At 35.7% G+C, this 23,933-nt stretch overlaps 1 protein-coding gene across 5 annotated transcripts in view; it reads right to left on the reverse strand.

Moving 5' to 3' along the window:
- Positions 1-23,933, reverse strand: part of ralgapb (Ral GTPase activating protein non-catalytic subunit beta) — a 40,837-nt gene that overhangs the window by 9,518 nt on the left and 7,386 nt on the right. For 2 of the 5 annotated variants that reach the window (XM_089134487.1, XM_089134489.1), the window contains exons 6-25: positions 23,779-23,910; positions 23,458-23,636; positions 18,015-18,166; positions 17,304-17,511; positions 15,691-15,726; positions 13,727-13,928; positions 12,167-12,334; positions 11,336-11,450; positions 11,090-11,237; positions 10,325-10,389; positions 10,083-10,221; positions 8,292-8,425; positions 6,886-7,068; positions 6,073-6,224; positions 5,325-5,512; positions 4,884-4,987; positions 3,727-3,882; positions 2,678-2,887; positions 1,306-1,464; positions 544-703 (exon numbers count right to left, since the gene is read on the reverse strand). In XM_089134487.1, the coding sequence (XP_088990613.1) occupies positions 544-703; positions 1,306-1,464; positions 2,678-2,887; positions 3,727-3,882; positions 4,884-4,987; positions 5,325-5,512; positions 6,073-6,224; positions 6,886-7,068; positions 8,292-8,425; positions 10,083-10,221; positions 10,325-10,389; positions 11,090-11,237; positions 11,336-11,450; positions 12,167-12,334; positions 13,727-13,928; positions 15,691-15,726; positions 17,304-17,511; positions 18,015-18,166; positions 23,458-23,636; positions 23,779-23,910 (2,990 nt within the window). The remainder of the gene's footprint in view (positions 1-543; positions 704-1,305; positions 1,465-2,677; positions 2,888-3,726; positions 3,883-4,883; positions 4,988-5,324; positions 5,513-6,072; positions 6,225-6,885; positions 7,069-8,291; positions 8,426-10,082; positions 10,222-10,324; positions 10,390-11,089; positions 11,238-11,335; positions 11,451-12,166; positions 12,335-13,726; positions 13,929-15,690; positions 15,727-17,303; positions 17,512-18,014; positions 18,167-23,457; positions 23,637-23,778; positions 23,911-23,933) is intronic. The other 3 variants (XM_089134490.1, XM_089134492.1, XM_089134491.1) reach the window with 3 other exon arrangements.

Below are 23,933 nucleotides of genomic sequence, written 5' to 3' on the forward strand. Positions count from 1 at the left end.
TTGTGCATAACCGATTGAAATCAGATCAGAATTAGCTAATGTGAACAGCTTTTTACAAATCAGGTTTGAAATCCTATTCAAATCGCATTTCTGGAGATGGGTTTCAGTCTTGACTGATCTCGCGGGGTTTATGTGACTTTCTCACTCCACGTAAAACGTAAAGCCAGACTCTGTTATAGGAAACATGCTGAAAGTCGGTCAAAACAATGCTGTGTTGTTGCAAAGTGGCAGACGAGCAGAAAATTACAATATAACGGAGACATGTTTTGTAAATATTATATATTTTTAAGACATCTTTATTGCAAACCCCTCCATGTTGCGGTTGTTGGCGTATTCCTAACGCAATGTCATTGCCATAGTAAACATTGCAGATATTCCAGAAAACGAAAGAGCTGCATGGACACACAAATCGAATCTGAACTGCTGCGATACACAGTGTGGATGCAAGTAATATTAGATCAGATTCCAATCTGATACACAAATAATCGGATTTGGACATAGCCATACTCTGATCATGAGAAGATGCTGTGTGTGTGTGTGTACCTGGAGTTTCAGCACCGTTGGATGTGTTGATGGTCCAGCTGGTAAACACACTGCCTGTCCACCCTGGATGTTGCCCGACCTCCACCGGCCATCCCAGAGACAGCAGCAGCTCCAGAAAGTGTGGCTGCACGTTTGCCGATGACTCCACGTTCCTCAAGATCTACACACACCAGCTCATTAAAGGGGTCATCGGATGTAAAATTCACTTTTATACGATGTTTGCATAAAAATGTGTCTTTGCAATGTGTGGACACAACCACTATACAATGAAGAAAATACATTCACTCCTTCTTTTATCTTTAAAAAGCCTAAACCCTCAATAATCAAGCCGTTTGGATTTATTTGAGCAATATGATGTCATAATGCTCATGCTCCGCCCACGACCGCTGACAGACTGTCCTGTATTAGCATATTTCTGCCCTTAGCCATTTGGATACTGTCCGCCAAGGCAGCACTTTACATGTCTTGTGTCGACACACCCCACAGAAGAGAGAGTGTGTGTGTGTGTGTAGGGTGAGCAGCTCATTATCATTTAAAGAGACATGCACCGAAATGGGTCGCTGTGAACAGAGCTGTTTTTGAGAAGTTAAAAGGGTGTTGTTTTACACAACCATTGAGCAATTTTAACTAAAGTATGTTACAAACTTTACATGAAGACCCTAATTATAACAACTTCCGATGACTCCTTTAATATTCTATTAGCTGTACAACAAAACTGATGAATGCACACAGTTTCGCAGCAGGGCACGTGTAAGGTTTCACCTCTTGACTGCTCTTCTGTCCAGCTTTCATGTAGAAGATAAACACGGTGTCACACGGTCGGGACGGTAACAGGTCCAGGTATCCGATGTCATCGAAAAAGCCTGACACAGATGAGTCGAGAGCGATGAGGTGAGGAGGCAGTCGACTGTTTCCAGGCTCCTGCGACACACACACACACACACACGATTTAGAGCAGTCCAGCTACTTGAAGATTAGACAATTGTTAATGTGTAAAATAACTGTTTTCTAATTTAAGAGTAGCTAGAGAAGGTAAAAATATAAGGGCTGTCAAACGATTAATCGCATCCAAAATAAAAGTTTGTGTTTACATAATATGTGGGTGCACTGTGTATAATTATTTCATATATATAAATACACACACGCTTGTATATATTTAAGAAATATTTTCATGTATATACTGTATATAGATTTATATATAATTTATATATATAAATAATATTTTTTTTCTTAAATATACATGCATGTGTGTGTGTGTGTATATATATATATATATATATATATATATATATATATATATATATATACACACACACACACAAAATAATTATACACAGTGCGCCCACATATATTATGTAAACACAAACATTAATTTTAGGATGCGATTAATCGTTTGACAGCCCTAAAAATATATATATACTTTTAATTTATTTTGGATGATTTTTAACCCCCCAAAAAGTTACACACTGGAGCTTTAAAGCAACACGAAGTAACTTTTCCTCTGCGGTCGCCCTACAGGTTGGAAGTGGAATTGTCCATTACCGCTGTCGTAAATAATTTATCCTACCACAGATTTGGAATGAACAATGTCCACAGACAAGGTAGAGTATGTTGCATGATTTCATGAAAGAATGATGTATTGCAACATCAGAAACGAAGAAAAATTAAATAATGACTATTGTAACGCATGATGTAAAGCAAGTCAAATTTGTAGTTTTCTTATGTCTCATTAGAACTACAGAAACTCGACCCGATCTGGCATTCTTACATAGCGTGGTTATAGCAGATACAGGAGCGCAAAGCGAATCCAGAAGTGCCTTTCACCCCTGTAAACCACTGAAATGATTTTGGAAACATTATTTTAAGGTAAATGAAATCAAAGAAAGATATTTTGAAGAACGATTGGAACTTTGGTACCATTGACTTTCATTGTATTTTTTTTCCTACTATGGAAGTCAATGGTGCCAAACAACCGTTTGGTTCCAATCGTTCTACAAAATATCTTCCTTTGTGTTCGACAGAAGAAAGAAACTCATACTGGTTTGCAACAACTTGAGGGTGAGTAAATGATGACAGAATTTTCATTTTTGGGTGGAGTATCCCTTTAACTACACTAACTTGTGCATTCTCATACCTTGAGCGCCTCTAGTGACAGAAAGCCGAAGTGCGAGAGGAAGAGGCGGGCGGTCTGAAACTCTTGAGCAGGAGCTGGTGGTTTACAGTCTGTCAGTGGGTCTGGGAAGGATTTATTCCTCCACAAGTCCTCCGTGTTGTGCTCCAGTTTGGTCTCGTAATCGATCTGCTTCCCCATCACGGCTCGCAGCTTATCGTGCTGCTGCTCCAACTGAAACACACACACACACACACTTGATTATTTTATTTGGAATGATCAATACCGATTAAAACACAGCATCCAAATAATCACAAAGAGCCTGTTATGTTTCACCTGACAATACAAACATCGACAATAGTCAAAAACACATGAATATATAAATAAATAGGCTATGGATAGAGGTGATGTCACACACACATGCACACACACACAATGATGAGCAATATAACATGTACTCTGATAAAACTATTGTGAGTTCAACTTTCTAATAAACACAAAATATTACAATTATTTATATTTTAAGTATGCATTTTTGTAATGTTTCTTTCTATGCCGCCAAACCCGCTTGTCACGAAGAAGAAAGGAAGCCAAACAATATTTAAATGTTTCAAACAGCCATTCAGATATTTGTATTCACTATTGTGTTTATCACAACACCGCATACTTATAGATATACTATGTAATTTTTTTAGTTCAAAATTAAGTCAATAAAATCCATCTTACAAAATGTTTTTTTTTTGTCTTGCCCTGATTCACTATGGTAAGACTATTATAAGTGTTTATTATCCCTGTCGGGATGTTTTGGCAGTAAATTGCATACATGTGTCACTCGCCTGTGTGTGTTTGGAAGTGTACAATTTGTAAGCTGAACATCTTCAGCTAGTCAGCTTGAGATCCTTTCATCTAAACTGGTTATATCCCTGAAGCCCAGCAGTGAATGGTTTTGTAACTTAATTCAATAATGTGATTCAATAAAGTTTGATAACGTGGCATGCCTAGCTGTGAGGTTTCCACATTTATTGTAAAGAGTGTAATGCTAAAGACAACAGTATGTTCGGAGGCTTTTATACCTCCTTATCCACAATGTCATGGAGATCCGGGATGCTCAGGTCGGCTTTCACAAACGGGATCTTATCCACTTCTTCTGGGAACGGTCTGTGCTTGACGTTAAACCGAATCCCTACATCGTTTTTGGGTGTGGGTCGGCTTTCAGGAACAAACACTTGCTGTAAGAGAGATGGACATCTCAATGAGGCTGTGCAAGCATAACACTGCTCAAAATTGTTCCCAAATAGAAAATCTGAGCCATATTCTCTCAAAGGAAATTTTAATAGAGAGCATTAGCGCAACATCAGGAACTTAATTGAAAAAAAAAAAAAAAAAAAGAAGGGCTGTGCAAAGCTTAATGGCATCCAAAATAAAAGTTTGTGTTTAGATAATATATTTGTGTGCGCTGTGCAAAATTAATTTGTATATGTAAAATACACACACATGCATGTATATATAAAATATGTATTTATATATATACAGTATTTACATGCAAATAATTCTTAAATATATACATACATCCATGTGTGTGTATTTATATATACAAAATAATTATACACAGCACACACACATATATTATGTAAACACAAACTTTTATTTTGGATGTTATTAAATCGCAATTAATCTTTGCACAGCCCTAAAAAAAAGTAAATCTGACAAAAAGACTTCGGGAATGAATGGCTTTTATGAGGAAAAGAACTACAATCCCATGAAGCAATGCGAACAATCTAAATTTTTTTTTTTTTAGAAATATAAAACTACTCATTGTTATATAAAAAGACCCGTTGTTAATTACAGAACCATAAAGTTGGACTCCCAATGCTTTTAAAATACTTAAATGTGTTTGTATGTGTATATATACTTAAAAACAATATTTTAAGTTTATTGTAAAATATGCATATACACATACATACACATTTAAGTATTTTGAAAGCATCGCGAGTCCGACTCGTTTACAAAAACTACCTGTTAAACAATCAGTTTAAAAATAATTTGAAATAATGATGTCTTCAACAGAAGCAAATACCATTGATTAACAACCTCAGAACTCACAGCAGGGCAGTCTTTAAAAGTTTATAAGTTATCTTTAAAAATCAATTTCCCTATAGAGAAAATTTGTGAAAGTTTGGCTACTTAAAGCACATCTCTGCCCTGATTGGTGGTTGATGTTGCGTCTTACCTTCTGATTGGCTCTTGCGCCTCGAGGCTGATGGAAGAGCTGCATTGTCCATGCGTGTCGACCAGACATGCCTCTGATTAACATGGTGACTGATGGGCAGGGGTCTGCCGACACATGCACACACATATTAACAGGAAATATGTTCTCTGAATCAACATGCACCAATGCTACATTTTCTAAATGTCATTTATAAAGTTCATTACTTCAATGAGCTGTATTATAACTGTATTAATTTAAACAATGTAATATTTACAATGTATATTATTACATTGTTTAAATGAATACAGTTTTAGCTAACTGTGATTTTATTTATGTACATTTCTGAAGACAGTTTCCTCTGATACCATACCACTCTAAATTGTAATATGGACTTCTGTAAAGCTGCTTTGAAATGATGTGAAATGAAATAAACATAAATTGAAATGAAAGGGTGTTTCTCACTTTGTTCGTTTCCCAGGGGCTGCTCCAGCATGGCGATAATGACAGAGTTATCCAGGACGAAGTATCTGAAGTTACTGTGAGACGTGGAGGTGAGTCGGGAATATTTGATCAGTGTGTCCTCGTTCAAGAGACTGCAGGGAGAGGCGGGGCCACTGGGAGACGGGAACGCCCCCAACACCTGCATTATACTGGAACACACAGCAACACAAATCAAGGCCGTGTCCACAGTCCACACTAATACGCTTTCGCTTGAAAACGCATCTTTTTCTCTCCGTTTTGGCCTTCCTTACATACGAGACTGCGTTTTTATTCATTGAAAACTCTCCAAAGTGGATGAATTTGAAAATGCCGTTTTTGTGTTGTAGTGTGGACTATCAAAACTGAGGTATTTAAAAACAATGATAGAAGTTTAGTCATGTGACGCATATTGCATCAATATCCGGTATTGTGCTTGTTATGTGTGATTCAATTCTTCTTGCAGGATTATAATTTATTTTCCCGTCTGTCTCATCTCAGTGAGCTTCTGTGAGGGTTTACGCAGGCGCAGTAAAGGGGAATTTTGTGTTTTTTCATGCGTTTTACAAAAGTTTCTCATCAGCACTGAAACATCGGGAAACGCTAGGGTGGACGGAAAGCGTTTTTAAGTGAAAATGCCGTTTTTAAATGTATCTGGATTAATGTAGTGAAGCCCAAGACAGGCGTACATTTCGTAGGAGAGAAATCAAAGTGTGTGTTGGAAGACGCTCACCATGATAACGTGGCCTCGGCGGCATCTTTCACCCTCATAGATGCCGGGTTGTGCTCTTTGTCTCCTTTGTACTTCACTTCTTGTTCGCCGGTTTTGGACTTGCTGCCCGAGATGCCAAGCTCGACAATTTCCAACACCTCGATCAGACAATCCTTAACCACAACACAAGAGTATACAAACATATTCAATCTTACAGCTAAAAACACACATGGCATAACCCCCTCCCCAAAAAACTCTCAATGAATTCAATTAACATCTTGATATTTATGCATTTTCTCTACAATGAATTAAAATTATAATTTTTTCTATAAAAGGAATTGTGGTTTTTGGTACTGCTGATTTCCATACTTTTCAGTATTTTTATTGTATTATTATACAGTATTCTTTTTATTTATATGAGCCAATATAAAAGTATGATACCATTCAAAAGTTTGGTGTCAGTAAGAATTTTTTAAACAAATTAATACTTTTATTCAACAAGGACCCTTTAAAATGAACCGAAAGTGACAATAAAGACATTTATAATGTTACAAAAGATTTAATATTTATAATAAGATTTAATATTTATAATAATCTATTTTCTATTTAAGATTCGGTTACTGATCCCAAACTTTTAAACGCTTCTGTAAACAGCATAATAAAAAGCAATCAATCAATCAATCCATCCATCCATCCATCCATCTAGGTTGAACACGAACAGGAAGTTTACGATAGAGAAGTGGCTCGTTTGACTGCTTTGTTTTTGCTTCTGGTGCTCAAGTTTCAGCATTTACGACCTCTAACCAGTGGAAGTTGAGGTTCGACTGGCCGTACCTTCTCGTTGAGCATCTCGGGGTGTTCGGTGAGCCACACACAGAGGCAGTGGAAGGCGGCGACGATCATGGAGTGCAGGTCTCGGGAGTGCAGCGGAGCGGGCCGACTGCACTGATACACGATATAACTGCACACAGAGCTGACCGCACGCTTGCGATCAGACGAGTCCACACTCACCTTCACCTGGACGCAAAACAAACACACATTTAACTCGTGTTGTACATTAACGGTTAAACAATTACGATCTCTTCTGCTCACCAAGACTGGATCTATTTGATTAAAAATGCACTAAAAACAGTAATATTGTGAATAAATATTGCAATCATTACTGTGATCAAAGCTGAATTTAGTGTCACATGATCCTTTAGAAATCACTCTAATATGATGATTTGATCCTCAAGAAATATTTCTGATCATTATCAATAAAACAGAATCTTTGAATAGAAAGTTGTAAAGAACAGCATTTATATGAAGTAGAAATGTTTTATAACATTATACATTTATTTTATGTCACTTTTAACCAATTTAATACTTCTTGCTGAATAAAAGTATTAATTTAATAATTTTTTTAAAACGATAGTGTATCAGAGGTTTCCAAAAAAATATGAAGTAGCTCAGAAATGTTTCTTGAGGATCAAATCATTACATTAGAGTGATTTCTGAAGGATCATGTGACACTGAAAACTGGAGTAATGATGCTGAAAATTCATATATACTGAAAATATACTGTATATACTGTATATATATATATATAGACCTAGGCTATAGCAATTAACTGTATCAGATATTATTAATTATTTGTAATTACGAAATTATATGCAATCCTATTTAGCCCAAAAATCAATCTCCTACTTAAACAATAATCCTATGTGCAGAAAAAAAACACATGTCACAAAAGTAATAGATACAGGTGAAACTCGCAAAATTAGAACATCGTGCAAAAGTTCATGTACTTCAGAAATGCAAATTAAAAGGTGAAACTAATATATTTAGTATATATAACTATATATGCATGATTATACTTTTCACAGGGCAGACATTTCTGTATTTAAAATCCTTTTTTTTATTGATTTCGTGTAATATATTTAAATTTTCTGGGATTTTGAATTTGGGGTTTTCATAAGTTATAGAAGCCATTATAATCAAAATTATAACTTTTGCACGATATTCAAATTTTTCATGTTTAACCTGTATAGTTCAGTTCAGTTCAAGTTAAATTTTTTATTTCTGTGTCATGTCAAACATTTGGCCCATCCCACATGGGATTACAAGACACCACAAACTTAATTTACAAATATCTTCCGGTCACATACACAAATAATTTGGAGAAATACATGAATACAAATAAACACACATGTATACACACACAGCAGCTAATAAATGTAGAGATGCATCTGTCAGCGTACCTTGGCGAGGCCGGCCAGCAGCTCGAGGGCGGCCAGTGAGATGCTCATGTCGAGTCTCCACTGGGAGTTGAGTCTCTGTGTGAGCAAGTGAATGCTTCGGATCAGCAGCCCGGCCGCCGTGTCTGTGTGGAGAGCTGGGATATAACACACAGCACGCCACAGACAGCGGGTTAGTAACACAAACACGTGCACAAAACGCAAGCCAGGCACTAAGACATGTGACGGCAATGATGAACCATACACATGAACACAGACGAGCACAAGAACAAGTTATCGCTCGCTAGTTACAGACAACGATGATCCTCCAGTCCAGCCAAATCATAAGTCGCGTTAGGCGTCATTTCACGTCATGCTTTGAACGTAAATAAAAAGCATTCATTATACAAAACAAAACTGGTTAAAGATGTTTTACATATCAACAGCTTTGAGTTTAAAGAAATATCTGCATTTAAAATGCACCAACGTGTTTGACGGACACCATGCAACTTCTACAAACATGCAGAGATGCATTACTTCGCATTCCTGGGATGCATCTTACGAATGCTTTCGAGAGGACCAATCGGTTTTACAATCAAATCAATAAACAATTGTGTCTCAAAAATCGAACAGGATTTTTTTCACAAAAGTGACAGCCCTATTCAAAACACCATTCAATGTAAAATGTGATAATCGTAATTAATAGGGCTGGGTAATAAATGTCGATATTAATCGATTCTCATTTTTACGAACCGATATCAATTCTTAAATCTCAAGAATCGATTAGTCATCCTGTTTCATTTGAATGAATGGATCATTGTATCGCGGCTGCGCGCATGCAAAAAAATAAAAAATAAATCGCAATAATCTTTGTCGTTTGTTACTATTGATAAGAAACAAAGTCTCAATTTTCAAATTACGTCTATTTTCTTTAGAAATTCAACAACATAAATAGAGTTTTGATGCTGTGGCGTGAGATCGCTCTGGCTCAAGAGAAGCAGCAGCGCTGATCTCTCTTCCGGGTTAATAATACCAGTCACAGCGCGAAATAAACATGAATGAGCATCTGAAAGCGTGTTAAAAGATAGAGTACAACTTATCGAAATCTGTATCATGTCACATTGATTCGCTCAATCAGCGTTTCATCCGTGGAAAGACGTCAGTTAAACAGCTTGTAATCAATGTCATCGTCATATTTACCTCAGAAAACCCACATAAACTCGAAAAAATAACTCCAGAGAGGAACATTTTGCTAAATATATACACCATATTACATATGCATTATAATCTTAATGTTCTTCAATATTTAATGCATATTTGAATAAATCTGGCAAGTTTTTATGACAGCCACCATTTAAATGTTTATATTTCATTTAATCTTCTTATTATAAAAATAAATAAAAGTGTAATTTAAGTGTTTGTATAGCTACAAAAAAAGTTCATTATTACCTTCATATTAGGCTAATGAAGCCTATTGGCTGCAACTAGACTCACATAGTTTACAGCATTAGTTAAGAGATTTGATTCCCTTGAGAAAAATGGCCATTTATTGTAACTGATATCCAAAATAATCGATATTGAATCGAAATCGAATCGAATTGCAAGCTTGTGAATCGAAATCGAATTGTGAAATTTGTCTCAATACCCAGCCCTAGTAATTTATAAATCACAATTACAATTTCAAGGCAATAATCGACAATTATGATTTTTGTCACAGTGAAGTGAAACCCGTCATCTAAACTTGCTAAATGGATAAGAACGAAAGTCAAACAGTGGAAAGCTCAAATGCCTCGAATGCAGTGCTTGGCCTCTTACCGTAGTCCCTCAGCAGGGCTTGTGCGGGTCGATCGCTGTCAGGAGTCGTGGCTTCGGAGCTGCCAGCGCTAGCATTGCTGATGCCACTGTTATTGCGACTGTGGCTCTTAGCCAGAGAATGGCTTCCATCCACACTGCCCTACAAAACATTTTTAATTGGGGAATTGTAATTGTATCATCTTGCAGACTCTTCAAATCCAGTTCAAGCTCTATAAATAACAAGCAGAGAGCATAACGCGTACCACTTCAGCTTGGGCACCGACAGACTCCAACAGAGCCGAATCCTGGACGATATTCAGCATCGCCGCTGGAAAAAACACACACATTAAATTATTATTGACACTCACAAGGATAACAGCAAAAAATTATTCTTCTGACTGAAAATCTTCATATTCCTTTAACCATCACTTTTTTTTAGATACTCGAGATCAATTTCATTTTAATAAAATTAAGTTTAAGAACAGACTTTCTACTGCCAGTTTGCGTAATTTCAATTTGATTCGAGTTTTATTTTAAATTTTTAACCATACAAGTAGAAGAACAAAGGAATTTTTGTAACAGCTCATTGCTAAAGTCAACATAAAAGAAGAACTAACAAAACTACACAAAATAAATAGACAATGAGAAGGAACAGTAAAATAATAATAATAAAAAAGAACAGTATAAACCTATAACAAACACACAATAAAAACAATTACCGGTACCTCCATATAGGAATATTGGACATTTGCTGTTCACTTTATCCTGAGATAATGCATACTATAAATTAAAAACTGTGATTAAATACTGTATTTTGGAAATTAAACTTTAATGGTTTAACTCTAATGCTAAGGACTTACACTTTTCCCTTCGGTAATCCCTACATACTTATTACTTTTATAACATTAATATTAATATAGTTATTATTTTAATATAATAATACAAATAGTATACATGTACCTACAGGTGGTTTTATAATATTTCACTTGACAAAACAGTAAATGGACCCATTGAACAGGCAGCCATACCGAGTATCATCTGTGTATTGATCGAGTCGGTCTCTGTTTGCAAGGCGCCAATCAAAACATTGACCAATCGCAGCTTCAGGGAGAGGAAGGTGACCGCCTTCTCATGGAGTGAGTTTTCATCATTGCTGAATTTCCCTTCCAACAGAATCTGCAAAGGTAATTGGAAAATCACAGCCAATTAAATCCCTCAGAAAATTAAGTTACATAGATCCCAAGAAGATTACTAGATAATAAACCCCTTTTTACCTCCGATTTGACGTTGCCAAAGTGGTGAGGAAGAGGAAGCATGGATAACAAGATATGGATGGAAGCTCTTCTCAGCTCAGTAGGGTTCACGTATGACTTAAACTTGGACAACTCTCTGATGGACCAAAATAAACACAAATAAATGCATCAAAATTCACATGCATTAACAAAATAGTCCTTATCTTGCATTTCTATATCCTATAATTAATCAATATATTACGCTTTTTTCCTGAATATCATCTTGCAAATGTGACACTGTTTTATAAACCAATACAAAATGGTTTATAAAAAAAATGACAAAATACAAAATGTTTAATAAACAAGAAGTTAATATTGTGAGTTACATTTTAGAAACAACAATGTCTGTTTTGGGGCTATTTCGCCAACTAAACTAGTTTTTTCATATTGCAATATTCAAAATATTATATATATCTCATAGCATTATTCATGCAGTTGTACTTGCAGTGCAAATACATCTAAAAGCTGCTTTAGATGTAGCTTCTAAAACATATTTTGCTGACACTAATTTAAACACCTATAGTGAATTATTATTCCAATTGAATGTAAAGTTAATGTAAGAATTGGACATAAAATATTTGGGATACGTACATCTCATAATGTTAGAAAGAAATGCCCCTGAAATCAATTTTTAATTATTTCCCCTAATAATTGCAAACACTGTTGTAAACCAAAAAACACACCGAATATGTCAAGCTTTGGTAGTCTGATGTGCAAAACAGCCAAAGGTTATGATTATCGACAAAATCCCAGAAAATACTGATATCACTTTTTATCAATATCGCCCACCACTAGATGAGAAAACATTTTCACCGATCAGGTAAGATGGTCTCCAGTGCAGATATGAAGTATGGAACCACAACATTGATCCCTTTGAGATCGGAGCAGAACAGAGCCGAAGAGTTCAGGATTATGCTGGCTAGAACTGGCCTACAAATGAAGTCTGATATCTGAAGACCCTGGATCAGGACCATGTAGAACCTGACAGAACAAAAAAGTTATTTTTTTTAGTTAACGTGCTTTTTCATGTACTGTAATACAGCAGTTTGCAAAGTGTCAAAGATCCGAATGTGGGTAAATTAAGTTATTGTCTCCCCATAAAGGCAGCAAATCTGAACTGCCTGTGATTAGTTGTCAATAATTCCAGTCTCGCTCGAGCTTACGTTGGCTTGTAAAACCAGCCTATTGTTTTCATTGGCTTCCTGCAAACAATGTCTACTTAGCCCCGCTCTCAAACACTATAGTGTTGTTGTCGATTGGATTATGCAACTGCAATCGCTCATTTCTAGGACTGGGCTACTGTCTATTATCCATTTATTATCTATGAACTGATTGTTTGTTCTTTACTGTTATTGTGAAGCGTCCTTGAGCTTGGAAAAGGTGCTATATAAATTAAACATATTATTATTATTGTAGTTGTATCTGAGACTGGAAGAGTTTGGTTTGTGCTAAAGCAAATCCAATTTGATGAGACTGAGATGTTAAAAACGACATGAATTACTGTGCATCAAGTGCTGAAATGTAGATATGCTAATGGTTTTCGACGGTCAACCAATCACAACAGACTGTGCCGTCTGACCAATCAGAGCAGAGAGGAGTTAGAAAGACTGAATCGTTTCAGACACAGCGAGAAAAGAGCAGCTGCTGAAATGTATATTATGATCAAATTAACCCTTAAACCGTATTGTGAACAAATGTGGGCAAAATAGTTTTGATTTATTTTTAATAAATACTTCCCTTGATCTGAGCGGTACAAGACTTGGCTACTTTTCCTAAGTTTGCCTCCTGAACACACACACATTTTTTTTTGACTCAATTCTACAATGTTAAGTGGGTGAAAAAAAACCTCCTTAATCTTGTATTTGGGTCAAAAATGGGCACCCATAGAAATGAATGGGAAACACTGTAGTTTAGAGCATTCTAAAATAAGCCAAAATAACACAAGCAAAGTCACTTCATCTTTAGGTTTTAGCTCTAAGAACTTACTGGAATGATATTTTAATGTACGTAGTTAAAAAAAATAAAACTACATAGTAATTCATTTACATAGAAATAATTTACATAGAAAATATGGTACTTTTGAAGTAAATAAATTCAAAAATACCCCCAAAATATAAAAAAAACACCATAAATGGATAGACAAAACTTTATCGAAGACAGTGATATAACATTTATAATAAATAAAAATCACACCTGAGTCCTCTGTGCCCACATTTGTCCACAATTACAGGATTAAGGGCTATAAAGTGAATACGGTTTGAGGGCTACAGTGTTTTATGACCTTGGATGCATGTAAACCTATTATATAAGACTCAAAAACAAAATTCGGAGCAACACTGAAGAGGTGATTCCTTGAGACCAACTAGTGATTACCTGGACAGGTACACTGGAAGTATCTCCTCTCCAGTCTTCTTACTGCAAAAGATCCTGCACAGCGTCCCACACGCTTCGGCTCGACCAGACTCGTAATTATCAGGAAACTCGTTGGCGTCAAACATGGGGTTGGAGACCATGGTGTCCGTGGACATCTGAGACCCTTTACGTCTCAGTTCAACTCCAGCTTGAGTCGCCAGGGCTGAGTGAGAGAGAAAGAGAGAGAGAGAGAGAAACGCAAACACTAAGTGACACTTTTCTCATGCGTATTGCAGGAGGCCATGACAGGGATTACCGACAAAGAGATTTTACAGGTAGAGAAATAAAAAAACGGCGACTAATTTGCTCTAATCTGCTAAATGCAACAATAAGGCATTAATATATATTAAGATTTTAAAAATTAACATCATGATTTTCTGTACAATGTGTATTGTGAAAAGTGCTATATAAATATGTTTGACTTCATTTATAATCAGATATATATCAATGCTGGATTTTGTGGGATTTTTTAAAAATATAATAATGATAAACAAACATATTCACCTTAAGGTGCATTGAACTTTATAAGGAGCAAAGCATCAAACTACAGCACTGCACAAAGTTCAAGAGCTGTAATGGAAACAATTTCAACTATTCTAACTTGATCTTTTGCCAAGTATAAGATAAATTGCATAATGTATTATTAAATGGTCAAAAAATATGTGGATGCATATAGATAATGCAACTTCAAAATGCAAATCACACTGTCAACAAATCACAATGTCAATTATAAATATTCAAATAATTATTAAAATAGATAGTTTTAGAATGAAAAGTTTGGAATTAAGTTTTTTATGTCTGTACAAGAACAGCAAAAACAGTCATATTAAACTATAAAAATATATATAAATACAAAAATATTTACAATTTAAAATAACTTGTGAATATATAGTAAAAAAGGTCATTCTTGTGATCAAATCTGAATTTTCTGCATGATTACTTAGAAATCATTCTAATATACGAATTTTGCTACTCAAGAAACAAAATTAATTATTTTTTATAATTATTCCAAACTTCTGACAGGTAATGCATATATTAAAATACTCAGTGAAAGAGGTCCATTGATAGTCACTGTGTTTACATTTGTTTGACGGGCATAATTTCATTTGCAGTAGGAAGCGAGTGCTAATCTAATGAGACTTTTGCGACACCGGCACGTTTGTGTCTATTTGGAGGACTCGGTCTTATTCAGATTACACAAAATCTCATTGTAGTGCCATAATGTGCAATCGTGTTTGAGCGACTCGAGACTCTTCTACATCTCCTGGTCAGTATCCCTGTTATCAGAGCATGTCAGTTGGATTTCATGTCAGACAAACGTTGATTAAAAGGCCAATTTTTTATAATCCAGCATCCTAAATTAAGACATTAAGGCACAATATGGCTGAAACAAATTGCACCAACAACCACGACATGCAGAAATATCCATACAAAACATAAAAAGGAACAAATGAAAACTGAAAGAAATGAATCAAACGCTAATGTCAAACAAAAAGCTTTGAAATAAATGCTGGGCAAAAACTCAAAATAACATTGGGTGTGTGTTTCTTTGGAGAAGATCAGTTAGTAGAGGTCCTTCAGGAGATGATATGGGTAGGAACTAGTTTTAATGATGGCGGGTAAGTTGAATCAAGGAGAAGGATCAAGCGCAACAAACATTCACGGGTCTCGGCGGACACTCGCGAGGCCAACGTCCCACCTTAGGATCCTGAATATTTGTTGCAGTTGAGCCAATGAGATTTGGGCAGCAGTCAAAACACTCCCAGACCTTTAACTCAAGCAGTTTATGCGCAAGTCTCTTGCCCCAAGAAAACAAGTACTGCAACAATGAACGAGTGACAGTGTAACGAAAAAAAAAAGGTTGAAGTAAACAAACTGAAATGAACCAAATAACTGCAACTGGTAAAGCTTGTGTTCCTACTTACAAGATTTATAAGAAAGAAGAATTTGGAAAAATGTTGCTGCAAGATAACAGAGATAAAATGGAAACAAATCAAAGAACAGCAGTAATAGTAGAGTTCAGTAAACTATTGTTCTGTTTTTGTGGTTTTACAGACACAGGGAGACCATTAAAAATGGCCAATCATGCACAAATTAAAACTGAACCAAAACAAATGCAAGAAAAGAAAAGATGTATGCAACGCTATCAACTACATAAAACACACTTTCTCATCAAATTAAATGCCTATCTGGTAATTTATTCAAACAACAGAACTTTTCATGAGTCATAAATCTATTTTAACTTATTAACATACATGTAAAAATAGCAATAAACCAATTTCAATGGAGTCAATTAATCGGCTAATATCTGTCATGTCCAATTGTATCAGTTTCATTATCTATTGACAGATTGATCAATGCATGTTTTTCTATTTCTATTATTTAATCCAAACTGACTTAGGGTGTGTTCACACTTGTAGTTCGGTTCTTTTGGTCCGGAGCAAACATTTAAATTATACTAGGGCTGTGCAAAAATTAATTGCGATTAATCGCATCCAAAATAAAAGTCTGTGTTTATAATATATTTGTGTGTGCTGTATATAATTATTTTGTACATATAAATACACAAACATGAATGTATATATTTAAGAAAATGTGTTATTCATATATAAAATATTTATATTTATATAATATAGATTTTGTATTTATATATATATATATATACACAGAATTTAAGCGCAAATAATTCTTAAATATATACATGCATGCATAGGTATTTATATATACAAAATAATTATATACAGCGCACACAAATATATTATGTAAACACAGACTTTTATTTTGGATGCGATTAATCGCAATTCATTTTTGCACAGCCCTAAATTATACATTTAGTCCTGCTTATAGCGTTCAGACATTTTTAACACCGAACCTAAAGATACAAAAATGGCTTTTATGACGGACACAACTTACCGAACGTCTAAAACAATGAAAAATGCAGCAAGAACTGCTGCAAGAAGACGTGGCTCTGATCCCTGTACTGAACTGCATTGGGCGACACTACATCACTTCCTGTTTTGTCTTTGGTCCATGTTGCACTCATATTCAGTCGAACCGCATTAGGGTTTGTTTGCAAGCGGACAGCTTGTTTCGGTTCGGATGCCACTTATTCAATACGCACCATAATTCAATTTAATTGAAGCAAACCTACCAAGTATGAACACACCCTTACATTGCATTAAGGAACACATTTTTATCAGTTCATGCATTCCTAGGAATCGAACCAATGATAGGATATACTTTTTGAGCTTGAGCTACAGAAATACAATTTGCGGTCATTTAATTGTATTTTTAATAGAATTTATTTTTATAACATGTTCACCTACAAACATTCATAAAATCCAGAACATCTCGGAATTCTAATCGATTGTTTCACAGAATCTACGCTAGTGTAAAAGCAACCCTGTGAATCTTGCAGGTAGGAATATTTTGTAAAAGAAAAAGAAAAACACCCTCAACAGGTAAAATAAGTAGAGAAATGAAAACAAAGGAAAACGGATGACCGCAGGATTGATTTTAACGGGTATTACAGTCATACCGGTCATGCTGCTGTCTCTGCTCAGGCCGGAGTGGAGTTTACAGTGAACCAGCGCAGCGTCAAACAGCCACTGGCCAAACAGGTTCAGCACGCTGTTGACCTTGGGCCGGGTCGGCGCCGGGAGCGGTCGGGGCTCGGAGCTCGTCTGGTTTGGGCTGGAGAGAGGGGATGTGGAAGACGGCTGGTGCGACACTTTGGTCTGGCCAGTCTGTGGAGTGGAGAGTAAATTAATGTCAATGTCAATTTTATTCATAGAACACCTTTAATCACAACCTACAGGTGAAACTCGGAAAATTAGTATATCGTGCAAAAAAAAAACTAAGGTATCATATAGACTCATTACATTTTACGCCTTTATTTGTTATTATTTTGATGATTATGACTTACAGCTTATGAAAAGCTTTTCACAATATATTCATTTTGAATTTGGGGTTTTCATAAGCTGTAAGCCATAATCATCAAAATTATGACAAATAAAGACTTGAAATATCTCACTTTGCATGTAATGAGTCTATATACATTAGTTTCACCTTTTAAGTTGAATTATTCAAGATATTCAAATTTTTCGAGTTTCACTAGAAGCTTGACCAATGTGCTGCACAATAAAAACATAACAAGACAAAACAATATAATTAATTAAAAACACAACGCAATACAATAAGTAACGGCTGAAGGGGTTACAGTCATGATGCACTGATTAGATGCTCCTACCGTTGAGGCTTTGCTGGTGGTCTTTGCAACAGCGGTGGGGCGGTGCCTGCGGTTGTGGGGGGGTGTGGTGTTGGTTGTTATTGGGGCCAGCGGCATACTGAGCCTATTGACAGGTGTGGGCGGAGCACTGTCCGATCGGGGGCGGGAAATACCTGTGAGACAAACGAATCAGGTAGAGAAGCAAGAAAACCAAAGAATTAAAACGGAAAAGAAGACCGAGAACACTTCAGAGATCACGTCTTGATGCATATTCTGCCATAAAGCTCCTGCCAACATGCCTAATGTTTATTGAATTGCAGGACAATATCGCAGGATATCCATTTCAGCCCTAAAATAAGAAAAACTTAAAGTCTTTCTGGATATCGTGACATTTGATGCTTCTTGAATTTGGCCAGGTTATCAGCAAGGCCAAACAATTCAGCTCTATGACAAAACAATAATGCAAATCAGGATACATGCTGTAGAATAGATATTTTCAGCACATTTGTTGTGTAAAAGTATTTTCTGTGTAAAATGTAACATGTTTATCCATATTACTTCATGGTGAGTACTGATTGGGTCAGTAATGTAAGATTCACCAACTTTAAAGGCATAATTCACCCCAAATGTTTAATTCTGTCAACATTTATCTCGTCGAATGCCATTGGTTCTCATCAGCTAAGAAGTCAAGACTGCCAGTGGATGACAAATTAAATGTAGTCCACTACCGTGATGATTTTTTTGTCCTGACCACCGTCAGCTTTCACAGAAGGTAAAAGAGCAGTGTAAACGTTCTCCTAAAAAACCCCAAAAGACACTCAGAAAAGACAGTCATATGGGTTTGAATTGACGTGATGGAGAGTAAATGATTAGCATTGTTGGGTGAATTATTCCTTTAATCCACACACTATAATCTTGAACTCAAACATGGATGTCCCTCGCATTACTAGCCTTCATTTCACTAATTTCTTAGTTAGTCTGAGTAAAAGAAAGAAATACAGGTGAAACTTGAAAAAAAATAGCATATCATGCAAAAGCTCAGTAAATCAACTTAAAAGGTGAAACTAATATATTATATAGACTCATTACATGCAAAGTGAGATATTTCAAGACTTTATGGGGTTTTCATAAGCTGTAATCCATAACCATCAAAATTATAACAAATAAAGGCTTGAAATATCTCACTTTGCATGCAATGAGTCTATATATTAGTTTCACCTTTTACGTTGAATTACTGAAAAAAATCAACTTTTGTATGATATTCAAATTTTTCGAGTATCACCTGTATGCAATGATTTTGTATAATTTGATTTGTCCTTTGCAAATTATATTTGATGACAAGGTAGGAAAAAGGGCGATCATTTTGTATGACAAGTTCTTAATTGCAACTCGTTTAGTCATGCTTATAACGCGAGAGAAACCTGTTCTCCTGTTCATGCAATCAAATGCAACCCTGCTACTCGTTCCAATAAAGATGTCAGATCATCACTGATGCATTTCCATACAGCATCCCAGCTCAGCAGATGATTGGCCGAAAATGCGGGTAACCCCTGCATTCAAATCTGGTTATTTGCCTAAACCCTCCGTGCTCATACTGATTGGTCAGCAAAATAAGCAGATCTCCCTCCTTGACATCCTATTCTCCAGAAAGATCCACAGACAGATTCAAACCGGCAGTTTATTGTAAGAGGAAAGCTGATATTTCAGAGCCATTTCATTATGTATACCTCCACCTCTGTCACCTCACAGTGGACGTTAAAGACCCCATATTAAAGAAACATGAAGTTGGAGGAGGACATCAAAGGCCTCATCTGCTTTTTTTTCCAAATATCCAATAGCCTTTAGCTTACAAATCCTTGCAAAATAGCAACTGGACCACTGTAAAAACGAATACGCTTTATCTAATCAAAAAAATTGTGGCAAAAGATTACAAACAAAATTATTAATTCAATTTAACAAATTAGAATTGAGTAATAATTAATCAAATTAATTCCTTAAAAGTTAACCATTTAAAATGACTAAAACTTACAACAACAAACAAACCAAAACAACGTACATTTAAGTCACCATTATGGTGATCGGTGTTTGTCAGTGATTCGGCTTGTTAACATCAGGTGTCTTCAATGTTGGCAATATAATATAAATAGTTCATAATTAATTTTTGACATCTGTCTGTTATTCAGATATTTTTGTGTGTACACTTTACTCATTTTAAATGGTTAACTTAATTTGATTAATAATTACTCAATTCTAATTTGTTGAATTTAATTAATAATATTGCTTGTAATCTGTTGCCACAATTTTATTGATTAGATAAAGCATATTCATTTTTACAGTGTGGACTGATTAAAATGTAATAAATTCTAGATGGTTGAGAATATAAATGAAGTACACACTGAAGGAACAACAATTTGCAGGTAATATTCATGACGTTGTCATTTAATTTACATATTAAATATGCATATCTGTGTTTTTTGGCATAATCAATGATGTAGACGATCTTATAAAAATACAGATAATGACTAAAAAAACACAACATTCTTATTTCATGGGGTCTTTAAACAGAATTGGGGTCTAAAATTAGTTTGATTTTGTTTCTCAACATGACATATGGAGGCAGACATGATACCAACCAATAAGTATGCTCACATTTATTCCGATTTAAGGCCAGTTCACACCAAGATTGATAACTATATTAGCGTCCTGTTTATTTAAAGCACACGATTTAGTATTGTCGTCTGTCACTTTAAATGCTTGCGGTCAATATTTTATATCGTTCATCAGCTGAAAAAAAAAAAACAATCTGAAAATAATTTCCAATGATATCATTTCTCTGTGATGTTATTGTGGTCTGCTATTATTTTAGCAACTATATCTTTCTCGTTATCATCCTTAGTTTGAACTTGCCTTTACTCTCACATGGGAGCAAAAACAAGATAATCAAGATAATTAATGATGTATAATTGATTTCCACAACACACAGGGATTTTTGATCTAAAAGTGCTTGCGTTTGCACAAAACACCTTGCGAAATCTACAGTCCTCATCAAACTCCCTCTTGATTAGTCAGAGGCGCGTTAACAAATACCATAAGATGGGAGCCTGTCTCGTAAATTGTTCCGAGAAACAGCAACACCTGGAGGAAAAAATGGGATTATACACACAAAGAAACAGTAACCTCAAAAAGGAAGAATTACAACATACTTTATAACCATAATTTGAAAAAAACTCGTTATTTCTGATGTGATTACAGTCACAGCCCTTCTATTGCATCCAAACACCTCCATGAACAGAATCAGTGTGTTGGGTAGATAAACCCACTGTTAGTCACTAACTGATTGGGTTTGGACAGGTTTAGTGTACCTATAGAGGGAAGTCTGTCTCGAATATTGCTCCTAGACACTGTGACTCCTGAGGAAACATAAAACAAGACCTCTAAAGAAATGTTAGAAACTGAGGAGGACACAACACGTCAGGCCATAGTGAGCTAAGAGCGACAAACCACTGAGCACGTGTCGTTAAGATTAATCTAACTAACTATACTGAGACAATGAGGTCAGACATTTCACTCTTTGTTCATTCTTGGAACAAATTTCAATCGAATATATTCACTTATTAATAGCTGCAGACAGGAGCATCTTGAATACTATCTGTGCGAACAAATTAACCAAATCCATATTTCTATTCAGCTTAAGCCTAATTTTAAATGCCTGAACGTACTAATTAAACCAGACTGTGCTTTACTTTAAAAATAGACTTAGATACAATATACCTTTCCACTGTAATGTTTCATAGTCAAACAAACACACTGCAATTGTTATTCACAAGTCTTACTCCTAGTTTAGAGAACATATTTTAACATCCGAAGTCATGTTTTGATGACTAACTGGCTAGTTCCTTTAAATGTATTATGTACCATGTAAAAATCACAGCAATTACATGTGATAATTGTAAATTAATTAATTTCAGATGGATTAGGAATTAAAATAGGTTGAATAAAGTCAGTTGTATGAGTACCAGAAGGAGGCAGAGTTTCACGACACTCGAGTTTCTTAGAAACAGCAACACCTAGAAATAAGAAGACACTGCGACTGAGATTCAAACAATAATCAGAAGCATCAAACCCACAGAGACTAAAACAACATCTGAGATTAGAATGTAGTGCAATAAATAATGATTGGAAAGCCTTATAATATGCAGAGGCTTTGTAGAACAAACCATTAGGTGTGAATATTTAGACACTTCACAATCCGATTATGATCCGACTGGGAATCATAATCCGATTACTGATTACACTTACCGTATATGATGTGCAATGAAGCCTGTGATCTTCCTTGTATGTCACTTCAACTATAAAACTTATGCATCTGTGTTTCCCAGTGTAAAAAAAATACCACGGCACACCACTATATAAAGATAACAAAATTGCACAAACATGCATTGCTTCAAAAATGGCATATAAATCTAGATATTAGGCTATATTAAAAGTAGTACTCACATTTGATGTGAAATGTGTGCTTAAGTAAGCTAAGAACACAATTGGTAGGCTATGATTTACATATCGGCACAGTAGGGCGGACACGTTGTATCTAATTAAACACTGTCGTCTAAGCTGGTATTGTGGCTTTATATAGCTGTGGTCAGACACTTGCACATCTTATAATATTAACATTTAATGAAAATCTAGCTCAAATTGAGTTTTTTGACCAGCGAATGACGGATATAGTTTGTCTGTCACTGGAACAGCCACACCCGAGGCACTACATCGCATTACGTTTTCATCAACGTACAGGATATAAAGTGTATTGTTGCTTTATTTGGGTGCTCAGTTTTCTTGTTGTTGAAATCTGATGATCTTATGATGCAAAAGATGATATTTAAAACAGTATATTTGCTTCTAGACTAGATGGACTATTCTCCGCTTTACAAATACAAAAAAACGCTAGCCTTTATGGACATTGTGTTTCTTGAATAAATAAATAAAGTCACATGACTAATAATGAAATTTTATAAAACAATGAGAAAATATATAGAGATTAAATGTTTCGGCCCAACAGCGCAATAAATGATTCTTATTTGTAGCATCTATTTTTTGGAATTTGATCATTTTCCACGGCACACCTGACAATCTGTCGGGAAAACTGATTTATACTGTATGTTTGATGGTTTTGTATGTTACTGGAAGCAAACAGAATACAACTCTAGTGCACACAAGTACCATCATGCATATGTGGTAAAAAAGAATAAAAGAAGAAGCTCAAAATCGATTCATAATTGCTAGAAAAGACAATCACGATACATCAGAGAATAAAAAAAAAATATCTCCCAACCCTACATCCCATGGTAATGAATGACCACCATATTAATTTACACGCTATTTCATGGTAATACCAACACAGTAGCATTCAAAAACCAATGCATTTCATAAAAGAGCCCTGAATGATGTAGATATTCACGGATCTTACCGAGGAACGCGTCCACGAGGCAGCTGACGCCCCTCATAGCTCTGAAGAAGATCTGGGGAAGCTGTTTGAGGCAGGGGTGCTGAATGACCTCGTGAGGAACGCCGTTTCCCCCCAACAACTGCTCCTGAAACTTTGGGGTGGAACTCACTATGACGGGATTGCTAAGGTCCACAGGGTTACTGAAGGGGAGAGAGATAATTGAACAACTTGTGTTAGTATCTATGGCCAGAATGGACATGTTGACATGTCATTTGAACAAACAGAGCTTGAATCAGGGGAAAATCAACCTATTAATCACAGAAAGTCAGTTTCACGGCAGACCTGAGCATGTGTAGAAAGCGATACCACGTCTGAGACACACAGTCGTTGTCCATCTCAGCGGGGATGAGGCTGGCGTCTTCCTCTGGCACTTTAAACGGAGGAAACGACGGGCCGTACATGAAGCGCAGCAGCCTGTGTGGACAACAAAACAAAGA

The sequence above is a fragment of the Pimephales promelas genome, chromosome 8 (genome assembly GCF_988280905.1).
Source record: "Pimephales promelas chromosome 8, fPimPro1.hap1.1, whole genome shotgun sequence".
Lineage (NCBI taxonomy): Eukaryota > Metazoa > Chordata > Actinopteri > Cypriniformes > Leuciscidae > Pimephales > Pimephales promelas.